This window comes from Coregonus clupeaformis, unplaced genomic scaffold, assembly GCF_020615455.1.
Source record: "Coregonus clupeaformis isolate EN_2021a unplaced genomic scaffold, ASM2061545v1 scaf0963, whole genome shotgun sequence".
NCBI lineage: Eukaryota > Metazoa > Chordata > Actinopteri > Salmoniformes > Salmonidae > Coregonus > Coregonus clupeaformis.
The window spans coordinates 97,920-117,160 of record NW_025534417.1 but is presented as its reverse complement, the minus strand read 5'-3'; the positions used below and the strand labels follow the sequence as shown (position 1 = coordinate 117,160).

Here is a 19,241-nt window from a genome sequence, read left to right as displayed (position 1 = left end):
AGTGTCAGATAATCTACCATTTACATAGGAGTGGTTAAAACATGCTAATAACGGTCCTCTTAGTATATCAAAAAAGGTTTGGTATACCTCGACTGGTATGCCATCCAACCCTGGAGTTTTCCCGGACTTAATGTCTTATTGCATCCAGAAGTTCCTCCTCTGTAATTTCACCTTCACATGAGTCTTTCTGTGTGGCTGTTAATTTGACATTATCAATAGAAAAAAATTCTCTACAATTAGCTTCAGTTAGAGGAGATGGAGGCGACTGAAAAGAAAACATATGCTTAAAGTACTTTGTTTCTTCCTTCAAAATATAATTTAGTGAATTATGGGTGACTCCGTCAATTGTAACCAACTTATAAGAACTTAGATGAGCTCAGAGAGCAGACTTGGCCTGTAGTAGGCTATATGCACCTTTTAATGGAACCTGTTTTTTAAAGAACTGGTTAATCCAACAAGTGACTGCTTCAAGAGCTTCTGTTGTTAGCGCACCAAGACATCAAACTATCTTTAAGTCATTCTTCTGCCAAGCTTAGTAATGAAAATGTCCCTCCCAGGGTGATTCAGTGTTGGAACACAAAGAGCAGCAGGTAGTGTGTTTACATGGCAAGCAGGGTTGGATCAATTCCATTTCAATTCAGTCAATTCCTATGGGAATTTCAGTTTACTCCATAACTTTACTGCATTGAAATGGAATTCACCCCAACCCTGACGTCAAGGGATGGATGATTGGGAGGGTGGGCTACTCTTCAGACGGACCAGATTTTGAACCCAGGTTGTCAAGTTTATGTTAGCCCTCTGAGCTAAAGCCTATCTAGGAGCTAATACCACCTCAGCTTCACTCTCATGCCTCATACACTCTCATAAAATTGTAAATTGTAGAGGCAATATTGTTTTTTGACAACGCTGTCAGTCAGAGATATGCCCATGGGTACAGTATATGATACAACTCTGTCACAAGCAGAAACTGGAACGAGATCCAATACCCATGGCATATTCATTTGTTTGTTGACACATCTAACACTTGTCAGACTCAATTGGTTTTCTTGTCAAGGTTACACCAGGTAAATAACCCTGGCTTACCCTTAGCTGCCACCCGGGTTCTCTTTCCACATCCCCTCAAGGTACACTGAGCCTCTGTTTTGAGTACTGAGCGCATCCGTGATCGTCATACAATGTGGATGGTCTCAACCCTTCAGTCTCTGTATAGGAGAGTCCATCCAGATGGTTGTGGGATCAGTCAGTTGATGATACCAGCGAAGGTGTTGATTGGAAGAGGAAGTCCTTTGTTCATGTACTTGCTGAGGCCAGCGTCCCTCTCCTCTTCCCCCAAACTGAACTTGGACCGCATGGTCTTCTGGACACAGTACCCAGGATCAAGACAGGGGGTGATCTCTATGCTGGAAATGAATTCATTGATAGAGGACATGTCAAATTATGAGCGTTAGATAAGTATGTTTGCCCGTTTTATTTGGGCTTTAGTGACATTGAACATTGACTGAGGATTATAATATGACACTTTTTAAAAGCATATACAGTATGTGCATTTAGTTATTTACATATAACATATATACTGTAACATGACACAATATATATAATATATACTGTAACATGACACAATATATATATAATTTATACTGTAACATGACACTATATATATAATTTATACTGTAACATGACACAATATATATAATTTATACTGCAACATGACACAATACATATAATATGTGCATATGTAGCTAAAACATATACAGTATGACTAGGGCAAATCAAATGAGGTTAGACCAACATGGTTCAGAAGAAATTTCAACCAGCAACCTTCTGGTAACAAGATCATCTGTCTATCCACCAAACCACTGACCTGTTTTCATCTATTTAAAGTTGACATGGTAGGCCTACCGTTGGCAACAGCTACACCAACAGCTCTCACCTCTGTACGTCTTTGAAGGTCCTCCTAGAGTCTTTGTCCAGGGTCACAGTAAAGGTTTTCATCTCCAGGGTTCTGATCTTAATGTTACAGGTACGGATCTTGGCCTCCTGTGGAATTAAGTTTATGTGTTAGGTTTGGTTTTAGGTTTATGAGTTCATAAGCGATGTGGCCACAAGGCTTAGTAAAGCGAACCAGGCCTTTGTGATCTTAAGAACAATATGGAAACCCAAGAACATCAAGAGGATTAAGTAAATATGTTTATGAATTTTATAACAACCTTCACTAACAGAAGTCTTTGTGTTAAAATTGTGTAAACTTACCATGGTGTTCTTGGGTTTAGTTTCGTTGAAAGCTACTGTAAGACAGTTCAGATCTGAGGACAACAAAGGAACAAGAACATAAGCCAGGCCTCAACAAATATACAGAATAATATGGGAAAAGTAGTAGACATTTCAGAACTTATTTTTACATTCACACAATTGTATCAATTTTAACAGCATGAACATGCACTACTTTTTTACACTGTGACTTTGCCCACTGGCCACACACTGGCTGAATCAACGTTGTTTCCATGTCATTTCAATGAAATGACGTGGAACCAACTTGGAATAGACGTTGAATTGACGTCTGTGCCCAATGGGTGACAACTTAGCTACCACTGATCATAATACAGTTGAATCTATCAATTAATTACATTAATAGCGGTATCGTGTGTGATATTTAATGTTGTATACCTTCAGTTTCATTGGAGGGAATGGCACTAATCTGAGCACCTGAGGTCCTCACTGACATACCCTTATCTACGTCTCTACCACTCAACGACACCTGGAGAGGAGGACAGAGACACAGGTCAGAGGTCATAGAGAGAAACTAACACCTAAACGTCAAATACAGGTTATATGATCTTTCTTCAGGTCAGTTCACTCTCATGATGCAGTTCAAAACTCTAAACGGAGACAAACAGACATTGCATGAACAGTATCAATCACAAACACTATCAAAATAGAGCTAAACGTCAAATACAGGTTATATGATCTCTCTTCAGGTCAGTTAAGTTCACACTCATGAAGCAGTTCAAAACTCTAAACAGAGACAAACAGAAGTTGCATCAACAGTATCAATCATTAGCTTTATAGTCAGCTACAGCACTTTTACATTGATGTATATTGATGAGGTAATATTTAAAAAACGGTTGAACTTCGCTGACCTTTGTGTAGTTTACAGAGACGACAGCACCACATACATCTCCAGTGTTCTTCTTCTGCTTGATGGTCATGGCTGAGAGAGGGAGGACAGACGTGATCAGACCGGACGAGCGACATATACACGTGCACACACCAATGCATGCGCACACGTACACACACACTTTAAATCAGTTTAAAAAACATCAGATGCAGAGAATGTTGAGTGCAGCGATCAGTGTACACAGGCTAAATGTTACCTTTCAAAGTAGCTGGGGACTGTTTGAACTCGGGGAAGTCCAGCTCTAAGTGAGAGAGAAACACGTCCTCCACTGGGTCCTTGGTCAGGTTGGAGAAGGAGATCTAGAACATAGTCAAGAGGATGACAAACAAACACCAGTGGATTTTTTATCGGACAATTGTGGCTCAGTTGGTAGAGCATGGCGCTTGCAACACCAATGGTTGTGGGTTTGTTTTCCGCTGGGGCCACCCGTATGTAAAAATGTATGCATACATGACTGTAAGTCTCTTTGGATAAAAGCGTTTGCTAAATGGCATATATTTATAATATATTACAATTCAGATAATGTGCACTCTTGCATTTGGTGTTTTTGGTCTATGAGTGAGGACTGATAATCATGAACATGCTAGAGGACTAAACGTAAACTATGCTCAGTCCATTGCTGCAGACTTAACTGTCATTATATCACACAATGAACAACAGACAGTGGTAGAGAGATTCTATAGTATATAGGCGATAACCAGAGCTGTTTGTAAAGCATATGGCTATGTTTGTGTTCCAAATGGCACCCTATTCCGTTTATTGTGTACTGCTTCGGACCAGGACCCACAGGGATCTGAATAGGGTGCCATTTCAGATGCATCCTATGTCTCCTCACCTTGACAGAATAGATGGTGAAGTAAACAGGCTGCAGTCCGGTCCGCACGTAGTAGGAAATTACATCAGACAGGAAGGGGTTTGGCTCTGCCTGCTTGCTGCTTTTGGACTGCTGGAGAGAGATAGGCTCATGTTAGTAAGGAGCCTGGGGTTGACCAAGACAGATAGGGGTACAAATAAAAGTAGCTTTTTAATACACTGAATGATCATGTTTTGGAAGGAACTATATTTCACTGATGTAGAGACACAGGAGAGGAGCGTTTGTTTTGTTTATTGTGCTCTTTGATCATGGGATGATACTATAGAAAAAATAAGGGGTTAATGCTGTGGTCCTCTGTAGCTCAGCTGGTAGAGCACGGCGCTTGTAACGCCAAGGTAGTGGGTTCGATCCCCGGGACCACCCATACACAAAAAAATATATATATATGCACGCATGACTGTAAGTCGCTTTGGATAAAAGCGTCTGCTAAATGGCATATTATATTATAATGCTGGATAGTAAACAATGCCGGAAAAGCCATGGCGCAAAGAAACTTCCAGAAGTAATCAAGGCACTCTCATGTAGTGGAAAAATTCAAAAGCCTTTATTGTTTTACGGCTTATGCATGACAATAATAAAAACCCACCGACGCGTTGCAATAAAGGCTTTTTCATTTTTCCACTACATGAGTGCCTTGATTACTTCTGGAAGTTTGTTTGTACCAAGGCTTTTTTACTTTGCAGCGTCAACTTATTTTTGTTCTATTTCCCTCATGTTGTAATTCATTATAGGTCATTATTGATTGGAAACTACAGCATTAAACAATGATAACCTGACCCTGTGCTCCTGCTACGTTTCACAATCTTTTTCCCCGCAATACTTCCCTGTCTTTCCCTATACTGTGTCATTCAGTTTCTCTTCCCTCTATCCAGCTAAATGCTGATGACCAATAACAGCAAAACTATTTGCATACAGTACTCATAGCTTGTTAGTTTCGATAAGAGCCCACAGATGTTTTTTTCGCTTCCTGTAAGCAAGCAACTACTGTAAAGTACTGTGCAATTTCCTTTGGTTTTGCTAATCATTCAAGATGCCTAGCAACATGCAAACAGTAATTTGTGGACATTTATTTTATGGTCCCGACTCCCAGTTGCAGAGCATAAACCACATTCAACATAACCACACATAACTTTATCTACTGTAGATCAGACCTACTTTAGATTAGACTAGTATTTTGTTTACTCATAAAATCCTGAAAGCTACACTTGATTGGTCCAATGAAACCAATGGAATAGTCCTGAAAGTGCAAACCCTATCCATCTAGAATTCCAGGCAGGCACAATCAAAGTATCAAAAGAGAACAGAAACACTATTTGATGCTGTCATTTCAATATAACGTAGAAACAGTAGGTTACTGTACCATTTTGGCCAGCTTGGGGATCATGGAGCCCAGACTGTTGATGTTGCAGTCGTACCATGGATCCACCATTCCCAAGTAGGAACCCAGGGCACAGGGGTTGTCCCGGGATGGGGAGAGGTTTTCCTGATAGAGAAGTACAACATGGTATATTATAGATACACTACTGTATTAAACTGTTAGGGTTACTCAACTACAGCCAAGTTAAGTGTAAAACCAGAGAACAACATTAACCCTTTACACTCGTGGGAATTGGCCTATATGGATAGGGCTAAATTGAAATGCTTCTTACAGAAGAAATATAAACAAACATATGCATAACCATGGTAGCAATTGAAAGGGAACAGTTTGGAGATTATGGGAAAATTATAATACCAAAGTTGAGGACACAGTTCACCTGACACAAGATTGAATCCAAACATTACACTGTTGATTTAATGCGTATTTTACATTTACTGTACTTTTCGCCACATTTATTGATAACAGAATCTCTAAAAAATACTCTGAATACATTCAATAACATGATAAGAATATTCCTGGAAAATGTGAGGTAGGTGCAACATAAGACAAAAAAAATTGTCTCCAAGTGGCCACACACCTCTCCAAAGTGTGCTCAGTTTCTAAGTAATTTCAATGCATTTTTATGACTCAAAGAAGAGTCTTCAACTATAAGGTGCTTTTTTGAGCTATCCTAGCTGTGCCATTGAGGAACTACAGCAAGCAGACTTGTAGTTGTTTTGTTTGGAACACAATACTGCATCACCACCATCACATAATTACTGTTGTTGTTTACGCAATCCAAAGACGGACCATTATAAATCGCAATCTGGGTCAGGTGGGCATCATTTGAAAGCTTGTTCTATTGCCAACATGACTAGCTAAGTTATAAAATACGATCTTACAGTGTTAGGCTTTCACAGGGCAATTCAGAGAACATATCGTAATTTTGGTGCGCATCAAAAGGAGTCATGCGTGCATTCAGGTGCTGTCAACGGGTGCTGAAGGTGGGGTGTGGTGTGTGAATCAGGCGCAGGACGCAGAGGCTCAGTCCAAAGGCTTTAGTGCAATATTCACAAAAGACATAAGCACAATAAGCCCGAAGGCGAATACACGGCGCACACAGGCGACAAAACAAACGGCGCACTAACATGTGCAAAAGAACCTCTCCAAAACACTGGAGGGAAAATAGTAGCTCCAACACGAAACAGAAGAGCAATCACACACAAAGACACACACAACCAACGAGAACTAAATAGGACACTAACGAGGACTAACAAGACACAGGTGTACAACATCAAGACAAAACCAAACGAACATGAAACATAGATCGGTGGCAGCTAGTACTCCGGGGACGACGACCGCCGAAGCCTGCCCGAACCAGGAGGAGGAGCAGCCTCGGCCGAAACCGTGACAGGTGCATTCAGCTGCGTGTTCCGTGACGGATTTTCTTCATAATAGACAAACATCCCATTGGGCACAGACGTCATTTCAACGTCTAGTTTTGATTTACATTTGATTGAGTTGTCAACTAATGTGAATTCAACGTGAAATCAACAAACAATGTCACTACGTCATTAGATTTATGTTGATGACTTTTTTCAAATCCAATCAGTTTTCCACGTTAATTCAACATCATCACATAGATTTTTTGTTGTTGAAATGGCGTGGAAACAACATTGATTCAACCAGTTTTTGCCAAGTGAGATTCTGTTCAGAACAACCCAGGGTATGACACCATGCTTCTACATCTGCATTGCTTGCTGTTTGGGGTTTTAGGCTGGGTTTCTGTATAGCACTTTGTGACATCTGCTGATGTAAAAAGGGCTTTATAAATTCATTTGATTGATTGATGTCATCTTGTAACTGTACATCAAACACAGTGATCATACATTTTGACAGTATATTACATGAGTTTTATGATATGGAAATGTGAAGTGCACATTTTGACATTTTGGTGTTTTGCTTGTATGACATCAAAGTAGTATTTATTATAATTCTCAACATCTTATCTTTCAAAATACATCGAGTCCTCTTAATTGACAGAATTTCCCTCACTCAGACAACAAAACATTTCGAAAGTTGTCCAACTAGCAGGAGGGATGGGGGCAACTTCTTGTCGCGCGTGGTGCTCAAGTTCAGAACGGCTGTCAGTCAAAACCCCTACAGCACTGTGAAGCGCAGAGCCTGAGCTCTGACGTCATTTACAGCATATTACTGTACAGCCACTACGTTCCAATGTAGGCCCTTATTAGTGCCCAAATCTGCCATTTCAACCTACATTATTTTGATGTGATCATTTCACATACTGTGTGTGGGTGATCACATACTGAAACACTGAAATGAGTCATATCTTTGTCTCTTGACAGGTTGTAAACTGATAGGAGTGAGGTGTTAGTTTGTGGTCTTACTTTGACAGGACAGGTGGGACTGGTATCTTCACAGACAGGGATGTAGTAAAACTGGAAGTTGACTTTCATCGTCAGAAAGAGACGACGCGCTTCCCTTTTCCTGCAGAGTGAAACCAAATGATTAATTAACCCTAAAACCATGATACACAGGAAACCAAAATGGCTGTAACCAGTCTTGAGTTAGTCGGAATAATCCCATTGTATATTTCTGACGCATTAACTATTAATGTGTCATGGTTTCAATTCAACTTTCTTCTTCCTGACTAGACCATGGAAATACAAATATGGACTGTTAGTTTCTGATTCCATTTTTGGACATTAGGAAATAAAACATTTTCAACAGCATAGTATAAGGCTAACCAAACTGAGATGTTGTAGGTGGAACTGTCTCCAAAAACTGTACTATGATCATTTCTAACAGAAATCTATCATATCCAGTATCCATTCTAATATATCTAATATCCACTACAAACTACATGCAGTCTCCCAGACTACATTACCCATGATCCTTGTCCCTCACCTGAGAAAGTAGAAGGCCTTAGCCAGCTTCCCCAGCACCCTGTCATCCCCCATCACCACGATCCGGGCCGTGAAGTGCTTCTGCTGCTTGGAGAATGAGGGGGTCCCGCTGCACCCCGCCTTCCTCTGAAGTTTCCCCCCTCCAATGGCTCCCCCTCCCCCGGCCACGCTCCCGCTCTCCTCCAGAGCGTCCTGCATCAGGGCCATATTGTCCGTGACTGACGGCCTCATCTTGATGCCTCCTCGACGGGTTAACCTGGCCTCCCCCTCCTCCAAACCACCAGAGGGTTCTACCACTGATGGCTCAACCCCAGGGGGAAGGTCCCTCTCGATGCCGCTGTCGGTGGACATCACGGAGTGGCGGGGCATGGCGGAGGAGGAAGTGAGGTCGGCTGGGAGGTCGGCGAGGTCAAAGTCGGTCTCCTGGTCGAGGCAGAAGTGTTCCGACGACATGGAGCTGGAGCGCACACACTTGGCCAGCTCGCGCCCTGTTGGAAGACGTGACATCAGAGAAATAGGAATTAGATTACTGTATCTCTATAAAATGTATGTCAATGCAGGTCAATGAGAACATGAAACAGTGAGACAAGAAAGAGCTATAGTATTGGAAGTTCCCATTGGGTGAGAACACAGTGTGCTAGCTACAACAGAATAACATCGATCCCCTTTTAACATACAGTGGGGTCCGAAATGATTGACACCCTTGATAAAGATGAGCAATAATGACTGTATAAAATTAATAATTAAAATAATGACAATAATAATCATCATCATCTTTGACCCTCTGTAGCTTTCTCACTCATCATTATTCACGATTCATTTAGGATTATCCATAATCATGGTAGCATCCACATTAATGTAGAAGTGTTCAGAAACATATTATATTCTTGTTTACAATAAAAGTGACTCCAAAATGACACAATACATTATTTATCATTCATTTCTATTGGGCACAAAATAATCTGAAACACAACCAAAAACGAACTGCAAATGCATCCAATACGAGTCGCAAGCTTGATGTAGTCATTGCGTACTAGGAATATGGGATCACATACTAAACTTTTGACTACTTTATTTCGAAGAATCTTTAGGGGTGTCAATAATTTTGACCCCTACCCTTTTTGAGAAAAAAAGTATTATTTGTTATTAAACAGAGTAACAGAGTTGATGTAACAGAGTTCTCCCATTGGTGTGTATAAACAACAGATCTCGCCACTCACAGATCTCCTCATCCTCCTGCCACAGGTGGAAGCTCATCTCCGGGTTGGGAAGTGGCGTGTCACACAGGGATCCCCCGCCACCGGAGGACAATATGTCTAAACCAGGAAGAGCCCAAACTGTCACAATGACACCAAAAAACAACACAACACCCGCTTACTTCCTGGTCCCCCTGCCCTACACTAAGTATATGGCCTCACAGCTGGTCTGTGAGAGAGGTCAATTTGAAGGATAGTTGTTATGATGAGAATAATAAATATGGATGAAAAGGGAAATACACTGTACATCCGTCTTAAAGGGGGGCCTGACTCGACAGATTTAGACATGGAGGAATACAGTGTGAAAGATCAGCTGACCTATACAGCAATCTATTAATAACATTCCCAAAATCAGTGACTGCTATAGAGCGATCTATTAATAACGTTCCCGAAGTCAGTGACTGCTGCACTGAACGGTATGTGTCAGCTTGAAGACACACCAACACAATTGACAGCATTGGCAGTATTTATCTGAATAAGCCCTATGTGAAAAATGTATAACTACTTATATACATGTACCAGCTGTAATCTATAGTACCCCTCCATGTTCACTTGTCAAAAGATGACCCCTCTATGATAAGGATACAGTACCTGATGTGTCAGTATGGGTGAGGATCTCTCTGTAGAGTTGTCTCAGTCTCCCCCTCAGCATCACCCCCTCCCCCTTGCTGCCCTCCTCCACACTCTGCTCCAGACTGGCCACCACTTCCTGGAAGTACGGCTCCACATCCTGGCCCATTTCCTGCCACACACACACACGCACAAACAGACACACACGTGGAGACACATGGATGCGGACGGACAGACACACACACACACACACACCGTCTATCAATAGAATACAGGTGAAAGGCCACCAGTGTCCAGACAAACACATCTGGAAGTCTGAGTTTGAGACATCCTGTTGAGATGAGTGTTATATTAGGACCAGTGTGTGTAAGTATGTGTGTGTGTGTGTTTTATTAGGAATGGTGCCAACCTCTGTTAGATCATGGAACAACACAACTAAACAACACATTGTTGAGTCATTATAGATAATCTCTGGTTAAGTGTGTTGCTGAAGATGACTGAGATGGCAAGTATGAGGCACCAGTAGAGACCTTTTAGCTTACTGAGCTTTGCTACAAAGGGGATTGCGCAATACACTGAAATAGAAACTAGTATCAAACACAAAGTGATATTGATTTAGATAACTTTGAACAAACTTAGAACACAGCAACATTTGTGAAATGACACGACAAAACCAAAGTCAAACCAAAGTAAACATCAAAGTAACTATCAAGACCATAAAACAGGTTTCTTTACTCTAGAACAGAAGTCAAACCCAAAAGGTTTTTCTACGGTGTAAAAAGTGCTGTATATGTAAAATGTGTGTACAATGTACATGTAAAAAAAAAAAAAAAGATATAAAAACGAAGTTCCCTTTGTTCTCCGAAGAGGGGTGGATGGACAAATAAAGAAAGAAAACAAAGTAAAAGAAGGGTTTTACCAATAACTTTTACCCTGAAACCCATCATCACATACGCATAGCGAAAGAACAAAGACTTGAACAGAAGAAGAAACATCATAGTGAAACTCAATGTTGGGCTGTGTGACATGAATCACACACAAACATAAACCCAACCGCAGCGCAACCGCAAGCACACTGACCTTCAGTACCTGTGCCAGTTTATGACTGTGGCACAGCTCCCCACCTAGAGCAGCCTGGATGGAGTGTTGGACCACGCTCCGCATGTAGTCAAGGGGGTTCAGATACCCCCCTGACCCTGAGGCCTCGATGTCCCACCTCAGCGCCCCACCGAGGGGGCCGGAGAAGACCGCCGGATCGGCGAACACAAACACCCTAGGAGACCATAGGAGAGATTGAGTTATTGCCTTTGGTTCTCCTTGATTAACCAGTTACCTAATTGTTTGGTTGGCAGTTCACATGCAAGCTGCTGTTATTACAAGCTACTTTATCTACAAACAGCATATCATTCTATACCATAAGGAAAAATGGCTTCTCTCTGTGTCACCGTGTGTATACAACATCAAGTTAGGTTGTTCTCTCACCTCTCCTGAAACGGATGGTAGACATTCTTCAAGCTCTGCTCTGCTACAACCATCCTCTGATACAGCACTCCTGTGGGTCAAAAATATTTACTATCCAGATAAAACACATGACATTCTCGTACTACAGCCATTGAATACATTGAAACAAACATCCCTCTTCATTATAAAGTGTATTACAGTAAAACGATGATCACCTTTGAAGACAGTAAATTCTACCAATAAAGTCTTATCTACTACATAATAAAAAAATACATCATTCGACAAGTTAGACCAAGGATGTATGTTGGTTTCAGTACCTGGTGTGTAGCGTTCTGTCTTCATGCGTCTGGTGTAGCTGAGGCCGACAGTACAGTAGGGCTGGGGGAGGGTAAGTAGCCTCTTACAGAAGTCATACACCCGCTTGTACAGGTCGTCAGGAAGATATGCTGACTGGAACATACACAGATATACGCACAGTTAGCACTGTCAGTCAGTCACAGCTGTCCTCGGACTGAACTAAACCACCAAACACAATTGGTATGGTACACACAACCCTCAAATGCAGTATGGTACTATTTCCCTCCATAAATACTTGTACAAACTTCCCAAAACAAGCAATCGTTAATGGTTTGTAATATTCTATTATTTTCTATCCCATTCTATTCTATTCTACTGTAATGAACCGATGGCACCGGTAACAACAAGAACTGTCTCTTTAAGACACTAACAGATAAAGAAGAGATAAAGGTCTACTACAGGACAGAGTCCTGACCTAGCCTGACCAGGAAGTATAAGAGACGATTAACAGGAAATAAGACTTCATCAAATCTGAGATCATCAAAACAGTGATAGGAAATGATCCAATCCCCCAAATTAAAGCTCCTCCCCAGCCAACCCTGAGACAGGTCGGTCTGTAAAGATGGTGTTATCATGTCTGACAGGTGTTTCTTTGTGTAATGTAAGCCCCAGAACCTACCTGTATGACAGCATAGATGAGTGTGTGGAGCAGGGGGATGATGTGTATCCGACAATCTACCCTCTCAGCCTGCAGACAACAAGAGACAAACACACAAACTGTGTCAGTCAGTTACTCACTAATGCAAAGTTTGTCTGTAGAAGATAGCTTGTCTGTTACCACCAGGGGCGGACTGGGACCAGAAATCGGCCCTGGCATTTCTAACACATTGAACATTATTTTCCTTGAGGCCTCCACACAGGCCCATTATCAGCAAGTTAATGATCATTTTGCGTAAAAAAACCCAAGTTTGACAGACCCACTGGGCTAAAAATAAACCATTCCATCTGGCATTTGCCTGAAATGCCTGATGGCCAATCCGCCCCTGGTTCCACTAGACATAACATTCATGTTTCACATCGTTGCACAATGTCCTTGACAATCTTTGTGTTCTTTTCATCTGTGGCAAACAAGTTTATTTGGGTAGCAATCGTTGATTGTCTTATCATGTTTCTTGACACTAGAGTGAAATCTAACGTACCATATGCACTGGATACACTCCAAATGGAATGACTAATAATAAATGGCCCAGAGTCTTATATTTCTCCATATAAGGCCACGGAATGGTCTAATGGCACACATTGATGACATACCTTTTCCAGCTCCTTGACGACGACTCTCACCAGAATGAGACTGTTGGCAGGATTGTTCCGAACCTTCTTGTGCAGCGTCCATCTTAGCATCCCTTCAAATGGAAACACACACACTCAGCACAAACATTTCCACAGACATGGCGCTAAACAGCACTCACACTCTCTGTTGTTTCCATAGCTCTACACAAATAGCTGGTGTGACTCAGTGTCAATGCTTTGTTCCATTGCACAGCTAATCCAAACTGTGGCTAAAACAAATAGCTGACTGAGTGCAATTTTCCGATTATTGGCAGGCAGCGTTACGTGTCATCCTCATGTGGTTTGGGCAGATTGATAAGGCCTGGTTGGCACATTAAAGAGGATCAACTCCTTCTGCACAGTGGAGCAGAGAGGCAAGTCAGGGACCTTTAGTCCATTTTAGACCTAGATGCTTTGTATGTAAGGCACAGGCGGCTGGTGGCACATTAATTGGGGAGGACAGGCTGGAATGTAATGAATGGAACAGGCCTCCCGAGAGGCGCAGCGGTCTAAGGCACTGCATCGCAGTGCTAGAGGCGTCACTACAGACCCGGGTTCGATCCCGGGCTGTATCACAACCGGCCGTGATCGGGAGTCCCATCGGGCGGCGCACAATTGGCCCAGCGTCGTCCGGGTTAGGGCAGGGTTTGGCCGGGGGGGCTTTACTTGGCTCATCGCGCTCTAGCGACTCCTTGTGGCGGGCCAGGCGCCTGCAGGCTGACATCGGTCGTCAGTTGAACTGTGTTTCCTCCGACACATTGGTGCGGCTGGCTTCCAGGTTAAGAGGGCGGGTGTTAAGAAGCGCATTTTGGCGGACGCATGACTCGACCTTCGCCTCCCGAGCCCGTTGCAGCGATGAGACAAGATCAAAATTGGGGAGAAAAAGGGGGTAAAATACAAAAAAATAATAAGAAAAATGAATAAATGGAACGGTAACAAACACATCGTTTCCATACCAATCCATTCACTTCATTCCAGCCATTATTATGAGCCGTCCTCCTCTCACCAGCCTCTTGTGATGTAAGGGTACCCATATGTATCTTTATTGAGCTTAGGGTCAGTAATGTGGGGGTTACTTGATGAAGCTTGCTATGCATCTAGCTATCACTACCAGTTGAAGCTAGCCCGCTAGCGACACCCCTGACCAAACCAGACTGGAAATAAGCAATGTGCAACAAAAGCAGGCTGACTTTATACGGAGCCATGCTCACACAACAGTGTGTAAACCCTATAAAGAGTCTAGTGGAAACTACTGGTGGGCTTACCTTTATTGAGCACAGAGGAGGGGTGTTGGCTCTCCAGCTCCCTGAGCACGGCCTGGACGCTGCGGTAGATGTCCGACTCTGAGGCCGAGGGGGCACAGCTTCCTGGAGGGTCAGAAGTTAGGAGTTAATGTTAATAAAAGTCCTACAGCAAATGTTCCATTTTGGATCAAATGTACATGCATGCCACTGTTGAAATCGTGGCGTGTCAAATGACACCCTATTCCCTATATAGTACCTATAGGCTCCATGCTGTTCGTGGGGCTGCTCAAGCTATCCCAGGCTGCCTTGTTGGTCATGTCTCACATGCATGGTGGGGACACGGCCTGGTGTCTATAGGGACGGGGCAGGAAGAAAGTAAAAGCTGTTAGCGGCACCCACCGGAGGGATGACATGGGCTTTTAACCAGGAAAAAGGCTGTAGACCTAAATGATATACTGGACATTATTGTGGCACAGAGGTGTTAGGACTTGTGAGTCTCCAAAAGTAGAACCAGTGACCTGACCACGAAAAACACACACACACACACACACACACACACACACACACACACACACACACACACACACACACACACACACACACACACACACACACACACACACACACGTACACACACACACACACAACCCTGAGCTATAACACTAACCATAATGAGTTTCAGCAGCAGGTGCTGCGGTCACAGTCACAGTACTGTTCAAATAGAGCATGGCTGATCGTTCTCATTGCCTCATAAAACAACCTCTCTCTCTGCTTCTCTTTCTCACAGTCTAGTTTATCATCGCACAAATATAATTATACCCCATCCCACATGTTTGTTTTTTGGCGTTCGGTAGAAATAAGTCATCTACCCACCTGTTTCTCACAATCCCCCATAACAAAGGCTAAAATGACAGGGGGTGTATTGAGGTCTATGGGACAGCTTCACTCATCACATGTAAAATGGCCAATCATGTCAAATGAAAGTTCCCAACAGTGAAAGACGATGACTTCTTGATACTCTGTGATGAGTACACTGACAGTATACACGCAGGATGCATCACCTCCTTCTTTCCACTCCTCTCCTCTTTTGACCTCACCCTCTCACCGTCCCCCCCTACTCACAAGGCAGGCAATACGCTTGACCTCATCTTTACTAGATGCTGCTCTTCTACTAATCTCACTGCAACTCCCCTCCATGTCTCCGACCACTACTTTGTTTCCTTTTCTCTCTCGCTCTCCTCCAACACTACTCACTCTGCCCCTACACAGATGGTAATGCGCCGCCGCAACCTTCGCTCTCTCTCTCCCACTACTCTCTCCTCTTCCATCCTATCATCTCTTCCCTCTGCTCAATCCTTCTCCCTCCAATCTCCTGATTCTGCCTCCTCAACCCTCCTCTCCCTCCCTTTCTGCATCCTTTGACTCTCTGTGTCCCCTATCCTCCCGGCCGGCTCGGTCCTCCCCTCCAGCTCCGTGGCTTGATGACTCATTGCGAGCTCACAGAACAGAGCTCCGGGCAGCGGAGCGGAAATGGAAGAAAACTAAACTCCCTGCCGACCTGGCATCTTTCACTCCCTCCTCTCTACATTTTCTTCATCTGTTTCTGCTGCTAAGGCCACTTTCTACCACTCTAAATTCCAAGCATCTGCCTCTAACCCTAGGAAGCTCTTTGCCACATTTTCCTCCCTCCTGAATCCTCCCCCCCTCCTCTCTCTCTGTGGATGACTTCGTCAACCACTTTGAAAAGAAGGTTGACGACATCCGATCCTCGTTTGTTAAGTCTAATGACACTGCTGGTCCTACTCACACTGCCCTACCCTATGCTTTGACTTCTTTCTCCCCTCTCTCTCCAGATAAAATCCTGCGACTTGTGACTGCAGGCCGCCCAACAACCTGCCCGCTTGACCCCATCCTCCTCTCTTCTCCAGACCATCTCCGGTGACCTTCTCCCCTACCTCACCTCGCTGATCAACTCATCCTTGACCGCTGGCCATGTCCCTTCCGTCTTCAAGAGAGCGAGAGTTGCTCCCCTTCTCAAAAAAACCAACACTCGATCCCACTGATGTCAACAACTACAGACCAGTATCCCTTCTTTCTTTTCTTTCCAAAACTATTGAGCGTGCCGTCTTTAGCCAACTCTCTTGCTATCTCTCTCAGAATGACCTTCTTGATCCAAACCAGTCAGGTTTCAGGACTGGTCATTCAACTGAGACTGCTCTTCTCTGTGTCACGGAGGCTCTCCGCCACTGCTAAAGCTAACTCTCTCTCCTCTGCTCTTGTCCTTCTAGACCTGTCTGCTGCCTTTGATACTGTGAACCATCAGATCCTCCTCTCCACCCTCTCCGAGCTGGGCATCTCCGGCGCGGCTCACTCCTGGATTGCGTCCTACCTGACCGGTCGCTCCTACCAAGTGGCGTGGCGAGAAGCTGTCTCCCGCACCACGTGCTCTCACCACTGGTGTCCCCAGGGCTCAGTTCTAGGCCCTCTCTTTTCTCCCTATACACCAAGTCACTTGGCTCTGTCATATCCTCACATGGCCTCTCCTATCATTGCTACGCTGACGATACACAACTAATCTTCTCCTTTCCCCCTTCTGATAACCAGGTGGCGAATCGCATCTCTGCATGTCTGGCAGACATATCAGTATGGATGACGGATCACCACCTCAAGCTGAACCCTGGCAAGACGGAGCTGCTCTCTTCCTCCCGGGAAGGACTGCCCGTTCCATGATCTCGCCATCACGGTTGACAACTCCGTTGTGCCTCCCCCCAGAGTGCGAAGAGCCTTGGCGTGACCCTGGACAACACCCTGTCGTTCTCCGCTAACATCAAGGCGGTGACCCGCTCCTGCAGGTTCATGCTCTACAACATTCGAGAGTACGACCCTGCCTTACACAGGAAGCGGCACAGGTCCTAATCCAGGCACTTGTCATCTCCCGTCTGGATTACTGCAACTCGCTGTTGGCTGGCCTCCCTGCCTGTGCCATTAAACCCCTACAACTCATCCAGAATGCCGCAGCCCGTCTGGTGTTCAACCTTCCCAAGTTCTCTCACGTCACCCCCTCCTCCGCACACTACACTGGCTTCCAGTTGAAGCTCGCATCCGTTACAAGACCATGGTGCTTGCCTTGGAGCAGTGAGGGGAACGGCACCTCTGTACCTTCGGGCTCTGATCAGTCCCTACACCCAAACGAGGCATTGCGTTCATCCACCTCTGGCCTGCTGGCTCCCTTCCTCTGCGGAAGCATAGTTCCCGCTCAGCCCAGTCAAAACTGTTCGTGCTCTGGCACCCCAATGGTGGAACAAGCTCCCCTCACGACGCCAGGACAGCGGAGTCACTCACCACGTTCCGGGAGACATTTGAAACCCCACCTCTTTAAGGAATACCTGGGATAGGATAAAGTAATCCTTCTACCCCCCCCAAAAAAAATTGTAAAGTGGTTATCCCACTGGCTATAGGGTGAATGCACCAATTTGTGAGTCGCTCTGGATAAGAGCGTCTGCTAAATGACGTAAATGTGCCCTTGAGCAAGGCACTTAACCCTAAAAAGTCTCCTGTAAGTCGCTCTGGATAAGAGCGTCTGCTAAATGACTAAAATGTAAATGTAAATCACAACACAAGACAGATCTAGTGAACTAGTGAAACTGCTGTGGAGTTATAAACATGAGCATAAAAAAGTGTATTACTGTAACTTGCCTTAGAGATAGATACCGGAGTGAAAGAAAATAAAAGTAATTTTCAATTTGAATTAAATTGCCAAATAGAATATGCTGCATTGTTTCTGCAACAACTATACCACCAACTTGACTTTCACCACATGCCTCAGCTAACAGCATACTAAGACATTTACAAAAGTGAAACATACTCAGTATAATTAACTGTATCACTTCCTCAGTTTTGAATAGCCTGACCCAGAATGACACTGCTGAAATGAATGAATGTCACCATACTGATATAAAAACAGTTGGTCTATAAAGTTGCACCAAATGTTCTGTTGAAACATTTCCTATCCAGTCAAAACTTGGAAAGAAAGGACTATCTGACAAACCCTGTAACAGTTCCCTAAGCCAGAGGCAGAGAGCATGCCAAAATGTCTCTCTTGCTCTCTCTCTCTCTCTCTCAAAACTCTCTCTCTCTCAATGTTAGTTCTCATACTGAAAGTTCACAGTTCTATCCCAGACACATCCACCATCCAGTACCTACCCACCAAAGCACACAAAACAGGTGAACCGCCAAAAAAACAAATCCCCCTACCTTTTCCCTCCCAGAAAGTTTCCTCTTTTCAGTGATACACAAAAGGTTCCCTGAGGTGTTTAATATCCGACACACTGGCTCAGTGTTCAGCGTGCTGCTGCAGGGTCTGACAGAGAGAATAGTGAAGTGAATTTACTGAGTGAACTTCCTCTAACTGGGAGGTAGTGACGAGGTGGTGGTGGTGGTGGTGACAGAGAGAGGAGCAGTGTTCTGAGAGAGGGGGAGAGAGAGAAAGAGGTAGCAGTGTTCTGAGAGAGGGGGGAGAGAGAGAGAGGTAGAGGGGGAGGAGGAAAGTGAGCTGGAGGTTTGGAGGAGGATGTTTGGGGGAGAGGTAACAGCAGCAACCTGTTTGAACTGTGTTTAGTGTTGCATTCTCTCTCTCTCTCCTTTTGTCTTTCCGTTTTCTTGTATCTCTCTTTGTGCTGATCTTTTTCTCATATTTTTCTCCCTCTCTTTCTCCCACTCCCTCAGGCTGTCCTGGGGGTTGTTCCTGAGGC

At 44.0% G+C, this 19,241-nt stretch overlaps 1 protein-coding gene across 1 annotated transcript; it reads right to left on the bottom strand.

Moving 5' to 3' along the window:
* Positions 1-286: 286 nt before the first annotated feature.
* LOC123481092 (phosphoinositide 3-kinase regulatory subunit 6-like) lies at positions 287-18,869 on the bottom strand. Its single transcript, XM_045217201.1, has 20 exons — positions 18,745-18,869; positions 14,747-14,841; positions 14,512-14,613; positions 13,229-13,320; positions 12,597-12,665; positions 11,938-12,070; positions 11,642-11,711; positions 11,240-11,432; positions 10,181-10,331; positions 9,554-9,649; positions 8,335-8,821; positions 7,815-7,914; positions 5,410-5,532; positions 4,011-4,121; positions 3,372-3,474; positions 3,138-3,208; positions 2,665-2,755; positions 2,251-2,303; positions 1,931-2,037; positions 287-1,400 (listed from the first exon to the last, which is right to left on the bottom strand). Exons 2-20 carry the CDS (start codon positions 14,805-14,807, stop codon positions 1,241-1,243), a joined length of 2,373 nt encoding a protein of 790 aa, XP_045073136.1. The 5' UTR covers positions 14,808-14,841; positions 18,745-18,869; the 3' UTR covers positions 287-1,240.
* Positions 18,870-19,241: the final 372 nt, after the last annotated feature.

Bases quoted from the DNA above. Each gene is read 5' to 3' on its own strand.
- LOC123481092 (XM_045217201.1), bottom strand. From the start codon at position 14,807: ATGACCAACAAGGCAGCCTGGGATAGCTTGAGCAGCCCCACGAACAGC. The intron at 2,756-3,137 runs GTCAGCGAAGTT...CCTCCTCTCCAG, and splicing joins TCTCTGTAAACTACACAAAG to GTGTCGTTGAGTGGTAGAGA. The intron at 2,304-2,664 runs GTATACAACATT...TGTTGTCCTCAG, and splicing joins TCCCTCCAATGAAACTGAAG to ATCTGAACTGTCTTACAGTA.